Genomic DNA, 26,824 nt, shown 5'->3' on the forward strand with positions numbered 1-26,824 from the left:
TAGCTCTATATGAGACTGCCTCATTGTTAACAACCTGACTTTCATAGTAGTTTTAGGCAAACAGGTTGTCATCTTTTACAGACAAGCAACTGAAACCCAGATAAAGCAGCTGTTAAGAACGTCAGGAGTGCACAACTGAAACATACAAACTGTTTTTTTGTTTTAATAAGTGCAATTTTTATAGCACTTAGTATGTTCTAAGCACAGCTCTAGCTAACCTGCAAATTCACAATATGGTTAAAGTTGCCTCACACATTCCATTTCACCCCCCCCCCCCAAAAAAAAAAAAGGGGGGGGTGGGAGACTAAAAATAAAAAAAAAAAAGGGAAGAAATGCTTTACAGTCACCTTTCTGATTGAGCGAAATTTTTCTTAAAATGAACTTCCCAAATATTACACTTTTAGACTGCCATGGCTGCCAGGACCACACTCACCATTCTGCAGTAGCACCTGCCTCTTTTCCAAGATCAGACTTTCACCCTTCTCTTCTCTTTTGTTCAGTAGAAGATCAAATTCATTTCAGACTGGGGCAAGGTCTGTGCTGAGTTCAAAGAGCAGGTTTTTTTCCTGTGGATGAAATACAACATGTTGTTCCTCATCTGTTCTTCAAAGAGTTTCACGTGAACCTCCTGACAGATAAGAAGTTATCATCTGTCATTAGAAAGAAATCTAACCACAACTCTGAAATTGAAAGTAATGCCTAATATCCCCAGATGGGAAGGAGCAGGGTGAAAGTTTAGCTCATTATGCATGGCTGCTGTTGAACTTTCCCCACATTAACTGTCACCACCACAGGTTTTGGCTACATAACAGTGCGTGCAACAACACATAAGTAACATAACTGACTGCTCTCAGTTTAGGTGTATTAATGACAACAGAAATTAAAGAGATAAAAATCTTACTTTTTTCCTTGGACTTAAACACATTTCCCAGTCATGGATCTGCAGAGATAACTTCACACATAGCCCTGCTGTGCTACTCAACACCCCTACAAAACAGCTGAGCCACTAATAAGCCACATTACACTCCCACATACTTAAGTCTCATCTGCTTCTTTTACCTGACACTGTAACATCACTACCAGCGCAGATCCTGCTGCCCCCTTCACAGAATCACAGAATGTTAGGGATTGGAAGGGACCTCAAGAGATCATCTAGTCCAATCCCCCTGCCGGAGCAGGAACACCTAGATGAGGCTACACAGGCATGTGTCCAAGTGGGTTTGAATGTCTCCAGAGAAGGAAACTCCACAACCCCCCTGGGCAGCCTGTTCCAGTGTTCTGTCACCCTCACTGAGAAGAAGTTTCTTCTCATATTTAAGTGGAACCTCTTGCGTTCCAGTTTGTGTCCATTTCCCCTTGTCCTGTCATTGGTTGTCACTGAGAAAAGCCTGGCTCCATCCTCATGACACTTGCCCTTTACATATTTATAAACATTAATGAGGTCACCCCTCAGTCTCCTCCAAGCTAAAGAGACCCAGCTCCCTCAGCCTTTCCTCATAAGGGAGATGCTCCACTCCCTTAATCATCTTTGTTGCCCTGCACTGGACTCTCTCCAGCAGTTCCCTGTCCTTCTTGAACTGAGGGGCCCAGAACTGGGCACAATATTCCAGGTGTGGTCTCACCAGGGCGGAGTAGAGGGGCAAGAGAACCTCTCTGGACCTGCTAACCACCTCCGTTCTAATACACCCCAGGATGCCGCTGGCATCACCTCACAAACTGCAGCTGCCTGCAGCTGCCCGGAGCTGCGCTGCGCTGAGGGACGGACATACCGCCCCAACCGCCACCACCTGCGGATCTCAACGCACCCGGCGCGCGAGCGCCTGTTACAGCCGCGCGCGAAGCACCGCCCCCGCCGCTTGTGCGCGGGAAAGCGGCTCGGGCCACGTGACCGGGAGCGTGGGCGCGGGGCGCCATGGCGGCCGGGACGTGGGCGGGTCGCGTCGTGGCGGGGGGCGACGAGGACGACGACAGCGAGGAGGACGGCTGGGATATCGGCGTCGTGCCGCATGAGCCGCAGGTGGGGCCGAGTCTGTTGGCGCCCTCGAGCTGGGGCCTGGGAGCGGGCAGTGTCGGAGGTGGTGCGGGCAGTGTCGGAGGTGGTGCGGGCAGTGTCGGAGGTGGTGCGGGCAGTGTCGGAGGTGGTGCGGGCCTGAGGCCGCAGTGAGGGGCGCGGGGCTCCCTGGGGCTAAGTGAGAAGCGGCCTCGGGAGGGGCTGCGGCTGACGCCTCTCTGACATTATGGCCTAGCAGGGTAGTGGTGGTGTGCCCTCAATCCAGATTAAGTAAAACCTAAGTTTGGGGGGTTGTTTTCTTACATAAAACTTTAATGTTTATTTAAAACACTTTTATCCTCCCTAGTTACAGACCCTAGACCCTATTTCAATATGAGAAAAAAATTGAAAGTGAGTGAAGGCCTATAAAACTGTTTTATATCTCAGATCTCTGAGGCTGTTTCTTGCTAACATGAAGTTTTAAGTTATTTTATTGCATCGAATAGGTGTGGGGCATCTGACAGTGTGGGATAGAGATTCTGCAAGGCTTTTTAGCTATTGTTTTGTCTCATGGCTGGAACTGGAAAATGGAAGTAATTGAATACTTGCAATACTCTTGTTAAAGGTTATAGTCAGATTTTCAGGGACCTCAATCTTTAAATTGAGGTTCTATACAAAGATATGCATTATTTGGAAATTGTTGGCTGAGTAGAACAAAAATAGGGCTAGAACATTATGTTGGCTGTTTCTTGCTTTTGGTTTTCTGGACACTAAGCACTTATTAAAATCTTTATGGAAGTGCTTGGAAAGAGAGGCTACAATGTGCTGGGGAAAATTGTATAATTCTGCTTTTTCATGTTATGACTTCAAAACTCATCGTGAAATGTGACTTGTCTTTCCATACCTGCTTGTGTCTGTAAGGAAACTAGTGAATAGTTCTGATCAGTGTATGCATTTTGTATAATCTAGATATTGCAAGCAGCGATCTTCAGCTGCATCTGCAGCTTTAATAGAGAACAAATCTGTAATGCTTTTGAATCAGGCAACTCAGTCTGATGCATAAACTGTTTTTTTGGTCAGGGCATTTTTCAGCCAAATCATTTATGATGCAGCAGCACAAACATCTCTGCTACCACAGGATTAGGAGGAACAGTTACCCTTTGCAGGAGTGGTTTCATACTGTATTAAGCCAGAGTCATTGAGCTATGTTGCCCCAAGCTCTGGCTACTATCTCTGATAGATAAATTTTTTTATTGCCATGCTTTGCAACATGTGAAATGTACAAAAAAAGGTACAGAAATGTTTTGCAATGTTTTTCCAGAGCCCAAAAATGAAAAAGAATCTTAATTGAAATCAGATGCCATTAAAAAAACCCTGAGAACGGTGTAGGAGGATTACAGGTCTGTTGAAAAAGAAGATATTTACGTTTTCAGATAATTGAACCTTTTTGAGAAGTTAATTTTAAATCTTATGTTTTACAGTAGACTCTAAGCAGGTGTATGTAGGTAGAAGAAGAGAAGTCTTACCTTGCCCCTTCTCGTTGTCCTTACAGAGATCATTAGTGCTTTTATACTGAAATCAGGCTGTAGTTTTACCTTTAAACAGTTATTAGGTTTTGACTTCTCTTTGCTTATCTAGCAGTTGGATCAAATGTTGCAGGCGGACAAGAAGGAAGCTTTAAAGAAGGCTCTGTTTCGTGGTGATGTGTCATCAATTGAAGAACTCTTAAATTCTGGTGAGTAAAAGTTATAAAGTTGAATATTTTCAATAGAATTTGGCAAGAATGCTGTAATCTTTGAAGTCTGTCATTTCATAGTAATGTGTCTAGTAGGAATAAATAAATGTTTCCAATACAGGATATAAACTTTTATTTTAAAGATAAAATTACTTTTTCAGTGACTCAGCATGCAGTATTCCAACAAAACCCTTCTAATTTATATTGGTTTTGTCAGTCTGTAGAACCGTAAAAATTGAGAAATCTGTAACATGGGAACTATGAAATAAGGTGTTTCTTTGTTTTCAAATGCATCTTTAACCTGAAAATATTGGTTACAAACGCTGAAGTTGAGGTGGTTTAAATTGAGAATGAGAATTCAGTGGGTGATCTTACTTTGGTGTTGAAGGTTGCTGCAGAGGTCAGGAAGGAAAGTCTGGCTTCTTTATTTTAATGCTCCCCCAGTTTGGAAATCCCTTTTGTTTTTTTTTTTTTCCTCCCACTCACAGCACTGTTAAGTTTCTGGTATGTGCCCTGTGTAATACTGCTGTCCTGGCAACTTCAGCTGGACAAAGATTGTGTGATTCTGAAAGGCCTAATAGGGTTTGTGTGGCATTTGTCACTAAAAAGTAGTTTGTTTTAACACTGAAAGCCTTTCTTCCTGTTCTCTTACTCAGTATTTGTCTGTAATGTGTTTCTGTTATTCAGTGTTGGAAGGATTGGATCACTTATTGAAGCATCCAGGGCAATCAAGAAACTGCATAGCTGAGTTGACCTGCCTAGTGATAATTGTCAAGAAGTTCTGCTTCGGCAAGCAAGCAGAATATAGTAAAGAGTTTGTTTTCTGAGGAAAATCTGTCTTATGAGTTTCCTAGTTAGCAATGTGTTTTTCTGAATTTTAAAACAATGACAATAGTTACCCCTTTAGAAGGCAACTGTTTCTCACCACGGTGAGGGAATGGTTTGCTTTTTAAATTTAGTAAAAACTATTGCACAGGCTGAAACACAGAAGTGTAATTATGAGTGAAATACATCTGCTGTCTTGCTTTGACAAAGTATGTTCTTATAGGCAGTGTTTTTAGTGATGTCTGTGCATCATATTGCTGAATTGTCTTGTTACAGCCATCCATTTTTAATGGCTTGTATTTCAGTCAAACAGCAATAGTTCACTTTTCGTGCTGATGCCTGCTGCATACTGGGCAGTTCTATGCTGTTGTGAGATGACAGTAAGTATCTGTAAGAGGGTAAGGTCAGGCTGAAGATTCCTGCAGTCTAGTGTCCTGTCCACTGAGATGCACAAGGCAGTATCAAGAGAATCTACCATTTCCTGGAAGTATGATTAACAGTATATTTTGACCCCTCTGTCCTGCAGGGCAGTGGAAAACAATGCCTCTCTAACGGGGAGGTGTTTCTGGAGAAAGGTTACATTGTCCTTCAGAGGACTGGTGCTCAGTCAGATTAAATCTTGGCCTCCAAAGTTGCTTTTAGTGTATGTTCAGTAGAGCTTGTAGGAGCCTCGCTACCAGCATTCTACCAAACTCAGGGTTTGTGTTGGAAGTGGATTTCCTAGCAACAGTTGGTTGGGGCCATTCTTTCAGGCAGAGCAAGAACAGATTGTCTTCTGGTTTGCTTAGCCGTTGCTTTAGGAATCTTTGGTGCTGAGGCAGTTTTACAGAGCTCCTTTAGGAGGTGGATGAGGACAGTGTCTTCTCTTACCCGTCCTATAAAATGGCAGCATACTGAGAAAAAGTTTCTGAAGTATGTGTTACAAAAAGTAATGCAAGTATAGGCTGATAAAAGATGTAGCTACGATCAAATCCTCTTTCCTGTTCTCATTCAGCAGTCTGTTCACTGCTGTCTTTTTGTGAGTACTGGAGGTCATCTGATCTTTTGTGAGCCACTTTATGGAATTAAAGCAGTAGTAAACTGAAGGGGGATGTGTGAATAATGTTTTGGCCAGTTTGGGACCTTGAACTCTGAGTCACATGAGAACCTTAGCTGACCCAGCAGTGGTAGACATCAGCAGCTCTGATTTAACTCAGCTGGAAGATATTGTGGAACCACAGGACTAAATGCTGACCGACTTAAAAGAAATCAATGCTTCTATTAGAAAGAAATCTTCTAGAATCAAGCATTTTAGAACTTTTTCCTCAGATAAATTCAATCTGAATGTAAATGTATTCTAGTACTAAGCTGTTCTTAAATTAAAGCCTTTTAAGATCTCAGGTATTTTTATGTGTCCAACATGGAATTATTTAGCATTAAAAGCAGTATGTAGAGGTTGATCATAGTTCTTCAGGCATTACATTTTTGAATTCGAGGTTATATTTTTTTATTTAAAAACAGCCTTTTTACTGTAACTGGTAGCCACAGTCAACAAAATACCTGAAAGAGGTACCAGAGAAACTGCAGTAAACCCAGAAGGAACATATTTATTCTTTTGCTGTTATTTTGCTTCACCATTATTCACATGCTTCATATAGTTTCTTCTGTAGAGCACATCTGGGGCCAGAATATATTTCTCCCCATTTCTGGTTAACCAGGATCATAGTTGTGTGTAACCTGGATTGTAAGAATGTTTTATGTTTTGACATAATTCATGAGGTTATGTAACTGAAAAGTTTCTCTGCTCATGCCCATGAAAGAACACAGAGAGGCAATGGCAGGTGGGGGAGCCTGTTGTGGAAGCCATCAGCACATCACAGGCACGTTTGTACAAGCTGAGGGGAGCAGAGGGGCAAGGGTGAGCAGGAACCCAGATTATGAACTTAGAGGAAGGTACTCCCAGGGCTGTCATAGGGCCCTTGTGCCTGGGTAGCAGTGACTGTTGAGGCAGGAGCAAGTGAAAGGATGTGCACAGGAGCGGGACCAGAGGGCAGAGACCACCGTGTCCATGATGCTGGCAGCTGGAGGGGATACATCTGTCCCAGAGGGGAGCAGGATGAGACCCTTCATGCTGTCTGTGTTCACATGAGCACTCCATCTGTGTTGACTGGTGTGCCTGGTGCTATGTGTGTGTGCCTGCTGGGAATACACGCTCAGCATCAATGCTGTGTGGACCTGAGAGTGTGGAGCTGCAGCAGCCGTGCCACTCTTTGGCTGTTGAATCTGGCCTGATTTTTCACTGTGGGGTGTTGTGTTTTGTTTTTTTTTTTTCTGGGCTTCAACAGTGCATTCTTAAGGGCCATTTAAAATGCTAGACTAACCTGCTTAGTTCAAGAACAGCTCATGTAATGAGGGAGACTGAGTACTAACCAAAGGGAGACACTTCTAGTTCAGTCAAGAACTCCTATAACCATGCAGCCAAGAAGCAGTATTACAGTTTCAATTCTCTTTTCTCTGTCTTCTTCGCAGACTGTAGCTGTTTTGCATTGTGACTTTCACACTGTGTGGTGTTTCAAGGCAGGCACTACAAAGATGGTAAGAGACGGTGCAGGGCAAACAAGCTGTAACACAGCTTTGACATCCCCTTGCCAAAAAGACAATTCTACTTCTAGAACTTAGAAAAAGCACCAGCATGGTGGCAGATAGTGTTTGCTATATGTGTAAAGAAAGCAGTGAGGAAAACACCTTCTGAAGAGTTTTAGGAAGTCACAGAATGTTAGGGAGTGGAAGGGACCTCGAAAGATCATCTAGTCCAATCCCCCTGCCAGAGCAGGAACACCTAGATGAGGTTACACAGGAAGGCATCCAGGCGGTTTTTGAATGTCTCCAGAGTAGGAGACTCCACAACTCCCCTGTGCAGCCTATTCCAGTGCTCTGTTACCCTCACTGAGAAGAAGTTCCTTCTCAAATTTAAGTGGAACCTCTTATGTTCCAGTTTGAACCCATTACCCCTTGTCCTATCATTGGTTGTCACCGAGAAGAGCCTGGATCCATCCTCATGACACTCACCCTTTATATATTTATAAACATTAATGAGGTCACCCCTCAGTCTCCTCCAAGCTAAAGAGACCCAGCTCCCTCAGCCTTTTCTCATAAGGGAGATGCTCCACTCCCTTAATCATCTTTGTTGCCCTGAGTCTCTGTATGCCTGCCAAGTAGATCTTTTGTAACTGTTGTTCAGATATGTGTTAAAATAAAAAGCTCTAGATGGGAGCTCTGGTTACGTGGACTGCTTTTCTTCTTAAGAGGAAAAGGGACTTCTTTAAGGCTGACAGAGTGCCAGCTTTCTGGTATTCCTTTCCTACTACTGTTACTTCAGTGGGCTGCTGGATATCAGACTTTCTAAATTCTTGAAGTGACTCGTCTACAGGGAAGTTCAGATATGTCTTTGAAGGGACACTTGTGGGATCCCTTTGTAGAACCTGGCCATGGGCTTCAATGAAATGTTTTGTGTACTGCAAACAGACTGGTGTGCTGTGACATTAAGGACTGAAGACAGTGTGTATGGATCACTAAAAAGATTTGATCACAAATTCTGTGGCTTGCAGATATTAGAGTGCTTCAACACCTGACTTGCATTGAATGTTACTTCTTTACTGATCGCTTCTGCAACTCCAGTCATCTTTGCCAGTTGAAGAATCAATCCAAGAGCAGGGAAGATAAATACACATATTTGCATGAAAAGGAATGCATGTAGCTCAACTGTCACAGATTTCACAGATTTCTTAGGACAGTTTTGTCTTTTTTTCAGAGCTGTCTCCTGTAAAGAAGTATTTTTGATTATGCGTAATCACTGCTGTACTAATATGGAACCAGCTGATGGAAACTTTTATAGAAGAAGTAATATTGAAGGAAGGATGATTCCTCTTGTTGCAAAAACGCATAGAGATTTTATTTGAAAGTTGTTAGATGAGTATCTCAGTCTGATGCTTGGTTCTTGGTGAATTTGGAAGTACTGTCTGGCAAGCTTACTTCTAACCACAAAGGAAGATGTGGCTATTATAAAGAATAACAAACAGATCTGGTGATTGTGACTGAATCTTGCATAATCTTCCTTCTATTGAGATAATATTTTGTGAGTACGGAATGCAAAACTTATAGCTGCTAGTTAATTGCCTTGCAAGATGGAGAATAAAAGGAGCTGTGAAGCTGGTAAACCCTAGTTAATATGATCTAAAAGCCTTGTCAGCAAGTAGCTTCTGCAGCAGTCCACTTGACTTGGCAAGGATCAAAATTTTTCATTCTGATTGAGGAAAGGTACTGCACATAAGTGGAGAAAACAGAGATTCTGTGCACTTTTCTTAAATTATTTGTTTTAGCTAAATTTATTACTTTTTTCTAAAATATAGTCTTTCTGTGGTATTGGATTGAGTACTGAGCTTCTTTAGTGTCTGTTCTAAAAGTTGTTTTCTGGTATTCTAGATAAAGGTGTATTAAAAAAATGAAAATGGTTTAAGAGACTTCTCTCCCTAGGACTAAATGCAAACAGTGTGTAAGCTTTGTAAGATACATACTGAGAATAATGTTTATAAAATGTGTGTTTGTTGTGGTTCAGTTTTATGATTTTAGTATCTTAAATTTTGACAGGTATAAGCATAGAGTGTAGCTTTCAGTTTGGATGGACTCCCCTGATGTGTGCTGCCAGTGTGGCTGATTTTGCAGTAGTGCATCTTCTTCTGGACAGAGGTGCTAATGCATGTTTTGAAATAGGTAAGATGTGAATGAAACATGCTGGCCGGTAACACTCAGTACCAGACATTGTCCTATACTTATTCTGTTTTTACATACATAGGGAAAAAAATCAAAGTACATCTGGGGCCTATGCTGGGGCCTATGCTACATTTCACACTTGAAATAGAAGTAGTAGTTTTAAAGTAAAAAATGTGTTCTTGGAACTGATCTGCATTCAGTTGATGGGTTTTCTTGTGTTTTTTTCACTCTCACTCTGTCTTTCCCAATCCCACATCCCAATCCCCAAGTACTTTTTTAAAAAGGGTGTTTGGAAATACATGGTCAAGAATTCTGGGGTAAAGTTGTAGAGTTACTTTGTTTGATCCTGTTAAAATCCAGCTAGAATACCAAACAACAAGAACAACTTTCCAGTTAATTGAAACTAATGTGGGTATCTCTAAAATTATAATTTTTTTTTTAATAAGTGAAGACTGTTCTCTAGTATGTTGGTAGATGACCTTCTTCTGCAAGATTTTAGTGGAGCTTCTAAGTAATGTCAGCTCCTCCGTCAATTTTTATGACTTAATAATAACTTTTTCCCACTTAAACTGTGGTTATTCTTCTCTTTCATTGTGTTGGAAGATTTATCCAAGTTCAAGAAAACTGATGCAACACACAATACCACTAAGTACATGAAAGCATTGATCCTATTTTCCAGTAACTTGCCAATATTTGTAATAGTAGTAGACTGAAATGCAGATGGTACAAATCGGGCTCTAGATATTTTCTTGAACTTCTTAGCGTCTGATCAGAGTATGAGATTAGAGTTCACTGCCTGCACCAAAAGCAATCATGTTTTCCAATTACTGTCCTTGTAGCCAACTTTAGAGAATTTCCATGTGGCTGCCTACAACTATGGCTGCATACAGCTCATGCCTTTTCCTTGTTTGTGGCTGTAGAGTGCTATAAATGGGGTGAAAACTGCTATGGGCAGCAGTTTCGGCTGACCAGTTAGCCAAACGTGTGGTGTTTTTTCAGTGTGTGACCAGCTGTGCTTGCCTGACTTGTTTCCGTGTTTGTGTAGGAGACAGTAGCTAGGGCATATGCACAGCAGAGCACTGGCCAGCCAGGAACAGGCTTGCAGGTGATTGATTCAGGTCAGGCCACATGTGTTCAGGAAAGCTATGCCATGCTAAAGTGGTACTAAATGTCAGCAGTCCTGCTGCGTTTTTTACATCAGCAGGCAATCACATAAGTGATCCTATACTAATTGTCCTCTAATGCTTATAATCCTAACAACAGCTATGCTATTAATCAGCTTTTGTCACGTTTCAGTCATTCTTTTTAAGTAGTTAGTTAATTTTATCCTTTTTGATAATTGTGAAGAACAAGAAACTAATGTAGCCGTTCACTATGGGATGGGGTCAGAATGGAGCATCTTTGAGGAGTAAATTCACTGACTCTTCTGGGTTTTTCAGCTAGACCGAATATAAACTAATTTTCTGTGCAATCTCTAACATTTTTTCTCAAATTCTAAGGTATTTCTTCCCCTTCTTCTCTTGCTCACGTGTATGAACTATAGGTGGGCCAACAGAAACTAATTTCCCCGCTCTCTTGTCACTACCTGAAATACTGAAAACAAATACAACTGCAGGTTCCTCGTAAATATTTTTCCCAGCTTAACATTGCTTATCACTGCCTTTGTTCAAAGTCTTACCATCTTTCTCTTCATGTTGTTATTGATAGCCAGGTTAAACATTTTGAGCAACAATCTGTCAGCGTATCAAGTATATTAATGAAGTGTTAATTGCCTATTTTTCAGAAGTTTGAGTGACTCTCTGAAACTTAGTTTTTCATTTACCATACTGATTTATGTGCATTAAAACTTCTACATGAGGTGGTTGAAAATTAAAATATGGGATATAACAAAAACATATTAATTTTAATGCAAAACTAAGGTCTTTGGAGCGGAGGGGGACAAGAAGTGATGAGAAACAAAGTAAGTAGAGCAGATGGGGCTAAAGTACATAACAAATTTCTCATGTTTAAATACAGTAAATTCTGACCTCAGTTGAAGAATAAAGGTGTTCATATGTACACAGTCTTAAATTTCTACAAGAAAGTTAGAAAATATTCTGTAACACTTCGTGGTATGGACTCAAGTAGGTACGGCTGAAATTATATTTGTTAAAACAAATTGTTAAAGGCATGTTTGAACCTGTGAACAAGTTTGTGCAATAAGCAAAGTGGGCAGTTACTCAAATGGCTTTCTCATAGTTGACTCTAGGGCCAATTAACTCACTAAGGTCCTTGAGTCATGATGCTTCCCATATCTCTGTAGAACTTAGGGAAGATCTCCCCTGTTCTGTGGGCAAACGGCAGTGGTGTACAGTTCTGATTTGTGAGCAAAGGTGGCATGTGACACCCAGCTGGCTTCAGAGCTGGAGCAAAAACGCTGGTTCCTCCTGATGAATCTTTATGGACTGTATAGATGTTCTTTAAATCCACATCTGAAAACACTTTTAACCCTCAGCCTCCCACTACTGTGCCATAATAGTCTAGTTCAGTAACATCCTTCTCCTTAAGCCCTATAATAGAGCCTTGTTACTTCAACTGTCCATTGTATGGGCCTCTGTTCTCCTCAAAATTGATGTTGCTATGTGTTTGTAATACATTTCATGCATTTTTTTTTTATCCATTGCAGTTAAATTTCTGTAAGCTGTTTCTTCCCTTGACTGTATTTTGGGGAGAGGTGAGGAGGAACGGGGAGTGAATCTGCTGCTGTGGAACGAGATTTGAGAAACAAGCATCTATAGTTAAGCTCCTACTGTTTTTTTGGGGTACCTAAAAAGTATCCTAAACTTTGGTAGGAATAGATGCTTCACTACTGCCATTCACTCTCATGTTTCTGTGTATCTTCTCAGATGCCTTTATCTTACCTGATAATTCTAGTGACTTTCACTGTAAGGAAAACAAGTTTCTTGCCCTTTTCTAAATATCTTAAGAGTATCAACCCAGTTAATAACTCTAGCAAAAGAAAAGGCTTTTAAAGGAACTTCTGGATTAATATGGTATTTACCTTTACATACGTAATTCTCTAACTGTAAGTTTCAAAACAGATAAGTACACTGTGCTGATGGCAGCATGTACTGCTCAAGCTTCAGAGGAAGACATCTTGAAGACTGTAGAACTTCTTCTATCAAGGAATGCTGACCCTAACATTACTTGCAGGTATAAAAAAACCCATGTCTGTGAAAACATTGTAAAATTCAATATTAATATACAGAGACATCTTCATAGACGTTGGTGAAGATGACATGTGCTTCATTAGCTTTCTGCAACTTCACTGCTGTCTGTGTAAGGAAAGATTAGTGTCCAGATATTTATTTCTCCTAGTACAGTCGTTCATCTGAGTAAATAAAACTATGATCAGTTTTATCAAATCAAGCATGTTCCTCAGCTGAACAAGATATAAATTTAAGGTAACAACTAATCTTAATACTTAAGTAGACTGCAGTATAAGGACAAGAAATACATCCTTTGCCTTTCCCAAATCATTTTGCCTCTTCTGTATAAGGACGCAAGTTAAGTCACTGAATTTGTTATTTAAATTCATGTCTTTTGAACTTTTTGTGGGTATCCAGCTATGTTCCTTTCACAGACAGCCTCCTATGGAAAAAGAAAACTGTAAAGTGCAATCTGGAATAAACTAGATTAAAAGGAGATTTAATCTTTCAAGAAGCAAGATGGTACTTGTTTTTAAATTACCACTTTATATCTCAGCAGTCTTCAGCAGTGCATTGCGAGATGTCTGGTTGCATAGTCTGATCCAATGTTTCGTTTTGCATCAAAAAGAAGGAAATTCTGGGCTGGATAAATTGTCCTCCCTCTGCTGGGGAAAAAAGGTATTGATTGGGTCATATTGAAACTGCTTGTTTTTCAACTAACTCAAATTCATATTTTTTATGCTGCAGCTGTTTCACCACATGACCTGAGATACGTGGTGTGGACTGTAGCCCTCTAAAAAGAGCAGAATTAGAGGCCTGTTGGTTCACATTGGTAGAGTTAAGTTACTCTGGACCCTGAACCTCACTGTGAGCATAGTACTGATAGACAAGGAGGAAACATAGTTGTGCTGAAGTGCCACTAATGTTTGGTGCCAAATCTGAATGCCATTCATTTATTCTTCTCAGAGAGGCTAAAAATTATTCATGAAAGAAGAGAAAGCTACAGATTCTGAAATAATTACATATTATTGCCATCAGGTAGCTGGTTGTTAGGTTAAACATTCTGCTTTTAAAAATGGGGGAAGTCTCTGTATTATTAAACTTTGTCCTGGGCGTTTGAAAATGTAAGTAAGCCAGAGTGCAAAGCTGTAGATTTATGTTTAGAAAGGTCTTTGGCTAAACTTTGGGGAGAAAAAAAAAGTTTTCATTCTGACACAAGAGATGGGAATTTTAAGGGCAAAACTTTATTTTTACACTTAGACTATGTTACACAAGTTGTTCTTTATATACAACTATTTTTTGCTATCTTTTGCTATATATGAGTTATGCTTGCACCCATCACATACAATGTCCAGTTGTGGTTTTTTTTTCACTTTTGCAATAGTAATCTTTCTCAAATTAAAAGATAAATGAGAATCAGAAATGTCATATTTGTTACACACAAAAGTAGAAGTTAGATGACAAGGTCTGGATTTTTCAAAAATCTTCATGCTGCCTTTTTTGCTTTCCAGTATTTGACATCAGTGCATGCCACTCTATCACTAGAACTGCTCGGGCAGCAGCTGCTACTTCTCGTGGGCTTCTTCCACTGTGTTCTGAAATGGGGCTGAAGGACATCAGACCACGTTCTGTGGATATAAGGGATCAAAACAGACCCTCTGTGTGGCACGGCAGTCCCACTTCACCAGTTTCATTAGAGCGAGCAGGATGTTTCGTGGGGGGGCATCAGAACTGTCAGTGAGTTGAGATTATTTTAAGAGTACTTCCTGTGTGTTCAGTTTACCACAGGTGTTAAGAAGTAAGCTTCACATTATTTGGCTGTCTCAGCACTTCCCTTTTGTCTGCCAACAATTGGCATGTGTGTGAATGCAAAGTAGAATTCTTAACTTTGATATAAGGTCAAGTTTGGTATTTACCTTTCTCTGTTGGGCTGTCAGAACAGCCAGTGGGCTTTTTTATTTCATGTCATCTGGAGGTGATACACAGAAACTTGCAAATTACTTATTTATGTGTTTTAGTTGAAGTTTTTATTTATTTAGTATGAAGTGTGCATGGAGCAAGGAAGGACTAAGGAAAAATAAACTGATTTTTGAAATGCAGTCTAAGAAAGAAGATGGGTTTAGGAGTCTGTAGGTTGGTTTCTTTGCAATAGGATAGAGTACTGAGGATAGAGTATTCAGTAGAGTAACTTCTGATATTTTTGCTAAAACAAAATTGGGAACTGAATACTGATGGCTGTAAAAACAGTTTTGTTAACGCAAATGTAGTGTGTCAAAGCTAACTGAAGAGTTTTGAAAGATGAACAAGAAGTAAGGCAATGGCTGGGTGAAACAAGAAGGCATTTTAAGACCTGCTCTGGATAGTCTTTGTAGAGCTACTATAGCCTGAGTGTTTCATTTAAGTGAATGCTACCTTGAGAAAATTTGTTCTGCTTATCTTGCATCGTTCACTTCTCTTTTGCTTGAAAATGTACATTACATACTTTATCCTTTTATAAGGCCTGGAAATATTTAAGCAGTCTTTTTTAAAAAAAACTCTTTTAACTTGCAGTGCTTTCTTAAAGGTTTTGTTAATGTTAAGCTGTGATTTCATTATAGACAGAAGGAAAAGGCATAATGAACCAAAAACTACCACTGCTAGGATTACATGTCTTATAGGTTGTTTAGTAAATATGGATTTTAGTGATGACAACCTGCAAGTTCTTGTTTAGGCAGAGTAAAAGAAACGTAATGGCTTTGCCAGTAAGGAGAATGTGTTTAGTTGCTGTTTCATGCCAATAACTCTTTGTTAGAAGGTGGTACAGGCAGGTGAATATCTGAAACCTCCTTTATTTTAACATAAGCTCTTTGTCTCTTGTTCTGTATGGAATATGTGCAGGTTTGATTTTGTTTGTGTGGCTTTTTTTACCTCTTAAAATTTCTAGCACAATTTAGTCCCGGTCAATGACTGAGCCTTCAGTGTTTCCACTCTAAAATGGTTATGAATTTTGTGTATGTTTAAAAAAAAGTCTTTAGAAAGCCTTCAATATTTTTTTTCTTAGGGTGAGTATTACAAGAACTAGACCTTTGTCTGTCTTTTGTCATTATACATATTAAAAGGTGAGAATGAAGCACACTGTCATGTACATGAACGCATATGCAAGAAAATAAAATCACTGTTCAGGTCTGGTATTAAGTTGCCTATGTATGTTAACTTAGGATGACATTTGGAGAGTCTCAAAATTTTGAAGAGTATCAAAAATGGTTTCATCATGAAAGTTTAGTCTATTTTGCCCTCTTGAGAAGATGATAATGGAGGGGGGAATTTTTATCACAGTATTGCCCAATTCATGAGGTAGCTCTGTCTTCAGGTTACGTAGTCAGAATAAATCAATTGTGTAATGCGTCAATTTTAGCAAGATATGCATTGCCACCGATAAGATAGTAAGTCAGCACTGCCACATAATAATTTCAAAGACCTTGGCATTATCATTGTGTGATAGTTAACCATGCCAAATGACAAAGAGTACCTATCAGGTAAACAGGTAAAAAGGCAAATAGCCCACAGAAGGTGAATGCATTACAATGCATTTTATGGCCAGGGCAAGAAAATCAATGAATTTAATACTGGTTGAGTCAAGATTTTTGATCCACTTCAGAGCAAAAAATACCTAGTGATGTTACGCCATATTAAACTTCAGGCTTTTCAGAGCACTGTGAACTCAGGACAGAAAGACGACTTATGTTGAAAAACATCAGGACAGCAGGACTAAATGCACAAAATCAGATGTGAAATTACATTTACCGAAGTACCGTTTTCATCTGGGATATATCCATATATCTCTTCCCTCCTCTTATCCAAGTTAGGGGGAAGTCAAAAGCATGGTAAATGTGTGAATTTGGTGAGTTTGGAAGAGTGGCTTTTAAATGTAAGTGTTGAGGCTCATTCATTTGATCTTCTGGTAGTGGGAAGGAGTTTAGACACTGAAATAGATGATTGTACTTTTTCACAGCTACTATTCACTGTACAGTGGTACCAACAGGCTTTCAGCTGTTGATCACTCTTTCTAGGCACAAGTGAGAAACACTCACAGGCAGCAGCAACATCAGGTGTATTTTTAACGCAGGCATTCTGACTATGTACAGTAGTGTATTGGAATGTCACCTGAGCAGGCTTTGTGTAAAACAGAAACAAAACCTGCACTGAAATCCATTAGCATTATATTAGCAACATTGCATCATGTATTAAACTTCCTGTCATTGCCACTAGCTTACCCTGTTCATGGGTTATTTGCATAGAATTGGATTGATTTTTTTACATGACAGAGAATTGCTCTTTCATTAGAAAGATGGAGTATGTGCTAAATTTCTTGACTGGAGACTTTACCCTCACTTTGAAAGTAAAGTTGAAAAAGGTCTGAGAAGTTTCTGATTCTGTGGATAACTCATTTCTTTTTCTGCGTTATGTCAGAGTGTCCATGTCTTCAGCTGAACCAGCTTGCCTGTAAAAATTTGATGGAGTGAGGATGTGGGAAGACAGGGGAGGATAATTGGGAATGTCATAGCAGAGTTCTGCCATCCCTGTTGGTAACTTTTACACTAATTCGTTTTATAATCACATCCTTTGCATTTTTCCGGTCATGTGAAGATAACTTTGTAGCTGTCTACCTTCCCACCTTTGTGTGCTATAGAACTTAAACAGATGCCCTTTTTAATTTTAAAACAAACATGTATACAGAATTCAGAAGCAGAAAGGTGCAAGAACTGGCAATCTGAAATGAAGCTTAAAACTAGGGCTCCTGAAACTAAGCTGTCACCTTTTCCAGCCCAGCCTTCTTACTAGAGTTGTATGTTCTGTTCTCCTAACCTGTTCTGCTTCAATAATGTCGAGTACTCTCCTACCTTGCTCAAGCAGACAGTGCCTGGAAAAAGAATCTTGCAGCTCACAGTGCTCTAAAGTATGTTCTTTCAATACTATTTATTGTATAAGATTTCCCACCTCATAGCTTAAAGCTTCAATAAACCAGAAAACGGGCAAGTAGCTATCCTTCTGTTGCTGTGGACACGCTGTTAACTGCTTCATTTCTCAGTTCCAAGCTTAATGTACAGCACTGCTATAGTGAATCTGGCTCCAAAAGCTTCTGAAGATGCCTCCTGGTTATCTGAAGCTGTGTTCAGTCTGCGGATCGATAGACTAAAATATTAGTGTCTTGTAGCATCATTCCCTTTGGGATCTCAATAAGAAAAGATTGTGACTAAAGTAATAAGGTTAAATTGTTTTCTACCTGCTGTATTTTTTTCTAATGTTAGTGATACACTGGTCTACTTAATAAACATATATCCAGTTATGAGACTTTACGTACACCTTATACTTCTCAAAATCACCAGCCTGAAATACATATATATATATATATATATATAAAATTCAGTATGTATGTATAAGTGTGTATATATATGTGTGTGTGTATATATGTGTGTGTATATATATAATCCCTTGATGGCAGGAAACCTATGTTTAGATGGGAGGCATCTTCTCTTCCTCTTCTCCCCCTTCTGAAATTTTCCAGGAAGATGAACTTTGTTTTGCTTGAGTGTGCTCCCAGACATAAGAACGTGTGTTTGTTAGATGTGGTGAGTTCTGCACCACAGGTTCAGGTGAGTAGTAACAGACAGTACTCAGGACACTGTTCAGTGAGATAGGTAGCTACCACTGCATCACCTGGTTTTATCACGGCACAGGGTTACCAGGCTAGGAGGCTCCAAGTGGTTGCTTATAGGGCTGTTCTGTTCAGCTTGCTATTGTGATTATCTTTTCCCCCATTTTTTTTTGACAGAATGAAGGTGAAGTGAGCCTGTAAGAACCTCTGGTTGTGTCTTTGTGTAGGTGCCTCAAAATTTTGGATGGCCCTGAAAACTGAAAGACCTTTTGGTTTTGTCTTTTTCTCCAACTTTAACATAAAAGCAGAGAGACCTAAAAATAAAAACAAAGCAAAAAAAACCCTTCCATTTGCATTAATCCAGGGAAGAATTCCTTGCTTTTTATTTAGGTGCTGCATAGCTGGAAGCAAACATAGTTGGAACAGACATCATGCTTAATCAATGACTTGCTTATATGCCTTTTAAGATTTTTGTTTATTTATTATCACTGGAAGTATTGTGTTCAATATAGGCACAGGTCGTGTGGCAGGTTGTGCTGTACAAAAGGACTTTGCAGGTGTTTGGACAAGAACGTCACCTGCAAGCCAGATTGCTGAAGTGCAGATGTCTTCACAGTTCCTCGATGTCGAAACAATTCTTCAGATCTTTTATCTGGATGGTTATCGCTGCGCCTTCTATGTACATTTTTAGATCCCAGTAAGATGTACCAATACATTTAATTTCTTTCCAACTTTAGCAAGAAACCGTGGAATTGGCACCTTGTAGCTTGTTGTTGTATTTATGGGGGTTCTTTGCAGGGTTAGAAAAATGAGATTTGTTTTCCCTAATGCTCTGACCTCCCTCTTGTGGACATACATGTAAATGGACCTTGCATTCTGAGGTGGTGCCTGTGCAGCTTGTGTCCAAGACATTAAACAGTACCTCCTCATATATAGTGGTGCGTAAACACAGTTTCAAATTTATGCAGCACTATATATGTTTCTATCCTGAAACAGCTTGTAGCCTTTGAAATTAAACTCGAACATTAAAATGGAATACTAGAAGTACTAATTGCATATTCATGTTAGTGGACCTTCTTAATTTTAACATCATGTTTATTGGGCTTTACTTAAAAATGGAGAAACTTTTTCAGGGGCTTTAATGCCAGTGAGTTGTTGCCCTGATTTCATATGCTTTTTGGGGTCCCTCTAGTGGTCGGTATTGAACTTACTAAGAAACACAATACTGCAAAGAATGATCCTCCCCTCACATCCTGAGGAGATAAAATAATCTTTTGAGAGCAGATTTTTGACACAGAGCTGTACATAAAAAGCAATACATGGTAGGTTTTTCAGGAAAAAAATGTTTCATTTTAAGATAGAGTAAATTATAATTGAACATTCCTAGTAAAATATTTTAGCTTTAGTCTGGTTTCTTCATAGCAACCAGGAACTCCACATCTTTGTCTTCCAATACTGCATTTTTTTTTAATTCTGCAATCCTATTTCACTGAAGAATAAGTGTTGGCATCTGGAAACATGCTTTTCTGACAGAAACTTTTGAGCAGTATTTTTTTTATTCTTTCAAAACCTTCAGAGCAATTCACAATGGCTTCATCTTATAAGCATCTCAATAGAAGCATAATATCAATAGACTGTTGTCATCATGGTTTTGGCATATTAAAATAAAGGAAACATAATGGGAAAGGTGGTGTCTATAAGCATTTGCTTCTTCAGCAACTGTAAGAAACAGTCTTACACATAGGAGAGAAAGCATCAACACATACACTTCTAGGAAGAGAAAGCAATAACGGGATAAAGGGCGGAAATATTTTGATATGTATTTAGTTTTAGTATTTTAAAAGTTAAGATTTTAAGTATGGTATTTGTATGTAATTCTCTGAAGATTGCTCTCAGGCATACTGGGCGGGGGGGTTGGATATTGTAAATCTGTGTGCACCCTGTGCTGTTGCATTGCACCTGTGCATCCGGCAAGGCTTATGTGACCTGTCATTCTTTTACTTACATTGTTTTTACCAGAGAGGGTTTTGCAAGCGTGTACGTAGTTGTTGTTCTTAATATTAGCCCTCTTAAATACTTGGTTGTGATTTACAACTTGCCCGCCACAAAACTGCATATTTCTTTTCATAACTTGGGATTTAAATTAAACTGCGTATAGGATATGTCACTTAAGCTGTGTCTTTTAAAAATAGTTTTTGAAATAAAAAATGAAAGTCCCTGACAATTTTTTTTTTTTTCTAAGGGGAAAAATTGGTGATATGCTGGTATTCTCTGCTTTTAGTAGGACAAAAACTACAATCTGCAGTTATGCCCATTCCCTTCTCATTAAGCTGGTCCATGTGCTAAATGATGGGCTTGCTGCTGGGTCTGTGGTAGCAACAGGAGGGGTGGCCTTTAAAAAAATGGTTTTGTGTAGTTCAGAACCAAAACAGAAGTGGTTTATTCACCAAGCCACCATGTTTGATAGCTGGGACATGTTAAGGTTATTTTTTTAATGCTCTACTTGAATTTGGAAGTGACAAAGGATTGTGGGCTTATTTGTTTGCTGTTGTTATTGTTTGGGTTTTCTCTGAAGTATTGTCAGTCTATATTCTAAACTCCTGGAAGAGACTGGTTTAGTTTCCTCCAAGTTTCTTTCTTGTGAAGGACAACAATTGACTTCTTGACTTCATTTAAATCAGGAAATGAATGCCAGCTCTTAAAATATTTAAAAATTGCTAACTGGATGTAAATGAGTTACGGAATCGGTATGTTCTGTTACGTTGACCCTGTGCTGAAGTGTGAATATGGTGTCTTGGGGTTTCATCCTCTGCTCAGTTCTTCTATGGAACAGAGAATCTTTACAGAATTGAGGTGCTCTACTTGATAATGCCATTGGGTTTTGATATCTTGAAATATTTTTTTCACTCATCCACTTTTCTTTCAGGAAACAAATGACTCCACTGATGTACGCAGCTAGGAAAGGATACCCTCAGGTTGTTGCTTTTCTTGTTGCTCATGGATCACACATAAATGCCCAAGATGAAAATGGGTATTCAGTAAGTGATTTACTTCTGTGTGTTGTAATTGGTGATACAAATTTTCAAAAGCAAGAACACACAAACTTGTTTCGAAGTAGAGCTTCCTCAGAAATACTCATTGGTATATTCTGTTTTAACACCGCTTTGCGATTATTTTGCCTTACATGTCTTTGTCTCCAGATTCTGCCATATAAGAACATGTGCATCTTCCATTATTGATTGAACCTCTCTTCTTTTTTGCTCCGTATCTAGACTTGGTAAAGTGAAGTTGTTCTTTGCAGGCATTAATATGGGCAGCACAGTGTGGACATAAAAGCGTCATTTTTAAGTTGCTCGAGCTGGGAGCTGACAAAAATCTGCAGACTAAGGATGAGAAAACAGCAGCAGAGCTAGCAAAAATCAATAAACATTCAGAGGTATTTCTTTTCTCTTGGAAATGTAAATTCTGTGGTTTTCTTCAAAAATTTGTTCACTAATTATATAACTTTCTGTAGAAATGTTACTTTAATAACTAAATTATAGCAGCTACTTGAATACTTGTGCTATTACATCTATATAGACTATTTTCTGTTACATCCCAACTTTCCACAGGGTTCTAAGTACTATAAAGTTTTTGAGAATGTTGATTTTTTTTTTTCTTAAGAATCCTTGACTTCAGACTTAGAACACAGAACAAGGGATAGTTTATGTTACTAATGTTGATATGAGAAGCAGAAAAATTATGTGTTGGTTTTTACCTGTCTGACAAAGTGTGTGAGAGAATGTGGGTATCAAACTAATTTGCAGTGTATAGTTTCTGATTGAATTTGGAAGTGAAAAGGCTAAAGCTAAAATGAGGGGGGAGTTGGTACCAACCATCTTGAAAATCCATTGTTGGGAGGGAAGAAGGTGTAAAATAGTGTGAACTGGACATCAGATCATTGGAAGAGCAGCCACTAATTGTCAATGTAAGGAGAGAACTGCTGAAGTCAACATATATACTCCTAAATCTGTTTACCACTGGTTACCACATGATGCATGCTAGATCGATCAGACCAGATTTCTGTGTATTTTGCTTTCAGTTGCTCCTATCAACAATGTGGCTTTTTGCAGTGGCTCTTCAAAAATGTATGTGAATTGTAGTTCACTTTAGAGCTTCTTTTTCTTTCTTTCTTTTTTTTTTCCCTGCCAGACTCCAGGGCTAGGCAGGAGCAAAAATGATAACTATGCACAAAGCTGTCAGTGTGGGCTGGCAAGATCAGTGTCTGAGGCTCAGTGATCTGTTAGCTCAGGTTACTGAAAGGAGCTACAAATGCTTTTTGCCTTTGATAAATGACTTATTCAACCATATAATCTTATAACACAACTTTGTCTGACATGGAGGGAATACAGGTTCCCCACACTTGAGAGGGTGGGTCTTGCCTCTTGGCCTGTGAAGCGGTAACTTTCACACAGTTATTTCAAAGTCTTGCAGATGATATCGAGATATTTAATGATCATGAGCTTTCTCCAGCTTGGGGGTCTGCTCTTCAGGCTCTTGACAGTCTTGGTGGTCTGCTCTTCAGTCTGTATGACAAGTTGTATAGACTACGTCTGCAGAAACTGTATCTGGAAAGGGAGATATTTTTCTTACATGTTGTACTGGGTTTGGCTGGGATGGAGTTATTTTTGTTCCAAACAGCCCTTACGGTGCTGTGTTTCAGATTTGGGACCAAAACAGTGCTGACAACATGGCAGTACTTTAGCTGTTGCTGAGCAGTGCTTGTGCAGTGGCATGGCCTTCTCTGTTTCCTACTCTGCCCCTCACCTCTGGCGAGTGGGCTGGGGGTGAGCAAAGGGCTGGGAGGGGGCACAGCCAGGACGGCTGACCCCAGCTGACCCAAGGGATATTCCATACTGTAAAACATCATGCTCAGCAATGAAATCATCGAGGGAGTTTTTCCGAAGTAGCTGTTGCTTGCAGACTGGCTGGGCATTGGTCTGCTGGTGGGAGGCGGTGAGCCATTGCCTCTTTTGCATCACTTAAGGTTTTGGGGTTTTTTTCCCCTTCATTTATTGAACTGTATGTATCTTAATCCGTGATTTTACCCTTCTGGTTCTCCCCCAACCTGCTGGGGTAGAGTGAGTGAGTAACTGGGTGGGGTCTTATTTGCCAGCCAGGACCAACCCACCACACATGCATGTATGTATATGTGTATATAAAACCAGCTAGTCACTTCAATTTCAGGAAAGTGGTTTCACCATTCCTTTAGGTTTACTGAGGTTCTACTTGTTTTGCTGGATTTTCTAGTAACTATCTCAAAACTCAGGGGCAATTCAGTTTCTGGAATCCATCACTGATGCATAGTGATGTCTGGCAGAAATCTTACTTCTTTAATCAGTTGTAAGAATCCCTGTCTGACTGATATAGTTAACTTAGATTGTCAGTTGTAAATTGCTGAATGTTGGATCCATATATGCACTGGAAATGGAGATATTAAAATAGTCATACACCTTGTGCTCTTTAGACAACTTATTCCCTTGTGTATGTAGAACTGTTGTCTATGAACCACAAAATTGAGTATGTTGGTGTATTCCTGTTTCTGTAATGACAAATGCTAGGCTACATTATATGTACTGTTTTGCTCTGCATCAGTTCATTGTTGTGCTGGAATTCAGTTAATTCAGAAATACTCGTAATAAACTCTGTGGGCTTAGTCTTAACTCCCCATCATAGTTGCATGCTTTAGAGAAGAAGTGACAGATGTTTCATGTTCCCTGTAAGTAGTCATTTATGATAGAACTCTTTGTAGTCTGACTCCTGTGTCTTTCTTTATGCATTTTGATTTTGAACAATAATGAATTCATTTTTGCTCTTCCAGATTTATAGTTTACTCTCTTTGGCTGCAAATCACTTGCAAGGGGGATGCCATGAAACGATTAAGCAAGAGGCTATCTACAAATTTCTGACAGCTGCCTCTGACCACGGAGATGGGTAAATGCAGTCATACTGTAATTTTAGCTTATAAACATTCCTAAGAGATTGTATTTATTAATATCAATGATTAAGTTGCACTGATAGATATCGTGTATTGTTTGGAGTGCTGCCAAGAGTCTACAGTAAGTATATTAATGAACTATTAATTTCTCAAGATTTCCGAGTTCCTTTGCATTATAAACAAAGAGCATGCCCTAGATCTTTCCTTCCTATAACTTGGTGTAAAGTACAGTGTCACTTCAGTACATTTCAGCTCTGTTAGGTTTGTATGCTCCCTTCTTGGATACTCCTTGTTGTGTGGTTGTCTTCATCTGATGTTAAATGTTTTATGTTTTCAGTGAATGCCTGTTTTCAGCTTCACGACACAAAGAAGGGCTATGTCACTTTCTTTTTTTCTGCGTATCTGAGAGTCAACATTAAGTATGAACACTAGTTAAGCTGTAGAAGCTTTTGCATAGTGTGCCCCTGACCCTCAATCTTGCAGGTGTCCTATGACTGAAATCAGCCCCTGATTCAGCAACTTCAAAGATCTCTGATATGGCTTTGTCCCAGAAGGACAAATCTGGGACAAATCCCTCAAGGATTTTTATGTTAACGATAGCTAGTTCTGATGTTTCATAACTTTGAGCATCTATGGTAATTAGTAGAACTCTTTGTTTCAGGAAACAGTCCCCTGGAGTGTATCAGATGTCTGGCTGTTAAACGCCTGCTCTTGCAAATATGTCTTATCTGTTTCCACATACACACATAACCACCCCGTAGTGAGTTGTGGGTTTTTTTCCATCTAGTGATAGTCGAGATGTACAGTGATACCTGTGTTTACTCCATCACAGTTCCTTGAGCTGGATATCTCCTTCCCACCATTTGCCTGCACAGTGTTCATCACAGGCATTGCCAGTTGTCCTCTTAAGTCGCTGTTCTCTCATTTGCTCCTAATGCATCATCAGTTGTGCCCATCAGTTGTGCCCCACCATGCAGGGTCAATCAGTATAACTTGTCATCCTTGCTGTTGTCATCTTTTGTCATCCTTAGGTAGTGAGTGTAGCTTCAGTCCTTCCTGTCTGCCATCCTAATTAGACAATTGTCCTGGCTCCAGAGCCCTGGGCTAGAGAAGGAGATGCACATACCTGTCAGGAATATGCCTTCTTCAGCTCCTGGATTAGGTCCTTCTCTGGTTCAGGAGCTTTCAAGTTATTGTCTAGATCAGGGGTGTCAAACTCACTTTCACCGGGGCCCACATGAGCCTTGCAGTTGCCTTCAAAAGGCCAAATGTAATTTTAAGCCTGTATAAATGTAACTGCTCCTACATTTAGGAGTTTGACACCCCTGGTCTAGATGCTGAATGGCCCTTTCTTTGATCTGGGAAAATAAGTCCTTTCCTTGCACTATTAGCAGAAACAAAAGTCATGAGTTACCCAAGGGCTCCTAAAACCTTTGCAAACTAGTCAGTTTGAATGCCACTTGAAGGGCCTTGGTTGTACCTTCAGAAATCTTGAAATGCAAGATTCTCAATGTGCAAACTGGGAATATTTTCTTATGTATTCAGAATAATTTTCAGAGAGGTTTCTTTGGGGTTTGGTTTTGTTTGCGGGAGGGGGCTGTGCTTGCTGCTTTTCCCCTCCTTCTCCTTTTTTCCCCTCCTTCTCCTTTTTTCCCCTCCTTCTCCTTTTTTCCCCTCCTTCTCCTTTTTTCCCCTCCTTCTCCTTTTTTCCCCTCCTTCTCCTTTTTTCCCCTCCTTCTCCTTTTTTCCCCTCCTTCTCCTTTTTTCCCCTCCTTCTCCTTTTTTCCCCTCCTTCTCCTTTTTTCCCCTCCTTCTCCTTTTTTCCCCTCCTTCTCCTTTTTTCCCCTCCTTCTCCTTTTTTCCCCTCCTTCTCCTTTTTTCCCCTCCTTCTCTCTTTTTCCCCTCCTTCTCTCTTTTTCCCCTCCTTCTCTCTTTTTCCCCTCCTTCTCTCTTTTTCCCCTCCTTCTCTCTTTTTCCCCTCCTTCTCTCTTTTTCCCCTCCTTCTCTCTTTTTCCCCTCCTTCTCTCTTTTTCCCCTCCTTCTCTCTTTTTCCCCTCCTTCTCTCTTTTTCCCCTCCTTCTCTCTTTTTCCCCTCCTTCTCTCTTTTTCCCCTCCTTCTCTCTTTTTCCCCTCCTTCTCTCTTTTTCCCCTCCTTCTCTCTTTTTCCCCTCCTTCTCTCTTTTTCCCCTCCTTCTCTCTTTTTCCCCTCCTTCTCTCTTTTTCCCCTCCTTCTCTCTTTTTCCCCTCCTTCTCTCTTTTTCCCCTCCTTCTCTCTTTTTCCCCTCCTTCTCTCTTTTTCCCCTCCTTCTCTCTTTTTCCCCTCCTTCTCTCTTTTTCCCCTCCTTCTCTCTTTTTCCCCTCCTTCTCTCTTTTTCCCCTCCTTCTCTCTTTTTCCCCTCCTTCTCTCTTTTTCCCCTCCTTCTCTCTTTTTCCCCTCCTTCTCTCTTTTTCCCCTCCTTCTCTCTTTTTCCCCTCCTTCTCTTTTTTTTTTTTTCTCCCTTTTCTCTTAATTTTAATAGGAGCTCTTTAAGTCTTTCATGTGAAAAGGGGGCAAAGCTTCATTTCAGGGCCTACAATAAGACAGAGCAAACTATCTCAACTCAAGGCTTTGGTGAAATGTTCACTGTAGCAAGTGCAATAGTCCTGTCTGCATTTCATATGATTTACTTTTTGGTTTAATTCTGTTAATTACAGTTGTTCATCTGACTGTTGAAAGCTGTTTAGA

At 39.8% G+C, this 26,824-nt stretch overlaps 1 protein-coding gene across 1 annotated transcript in view; it reads left to right on the top strand.

The window, feature by feature from the left end:
• Positions 1-1,912: 1,912 nt before the first annotated feature.
• ASZ1 (ankyrin repeat, SAM and basic leucine zipper domain containing 1) overlaps positions 1,913-26,824 on the top strand; it is a gene marked incomplete at both ends in the record, with an annotated part of 39,424 nt that continues 14,512 nt past the window's right edge. The window contains 7 exons of the mRNA XM_082043073.1: positions 1,913-2,017; positions 3,629-3,725; positions 9,177-9,299; positions 12,380-12,491; positions 21,049-21,160; positions 21,424-21,558; positions 23,983-24,095. Of these exons, the coding sequence (XP_081899199.1) occupies positions 1,913-2,017; positions 3,629-3,725; positions 9,177-9,299; positions 12,380-12,491; positions 21,049-21,160; positions 21,424-21,558; positions 23,983-24,095 (797 nt within the window). The remainder of the gene's footprint in view (positions 2,018-3,628; positions 3,726-9,176; positions 9,300-12,379; positions 12,492-21,048; positions 21,161-21,423; positions 21,559-23,982; positions 24,096-26,824) is intronic.

This window comes from Streptopelia decaocto (genome assembly GCF_964273445.1).
Source record: "Streptopelia decaocto genome assembly, chromosome: 1".
Taxonomy (NCBI): domain Eukaryota; kingdom Metazoa; phylum Chordata; class Aves; order Columbiformes; family Columbidae; genus Streptopelia; species Streptopelia decaocto.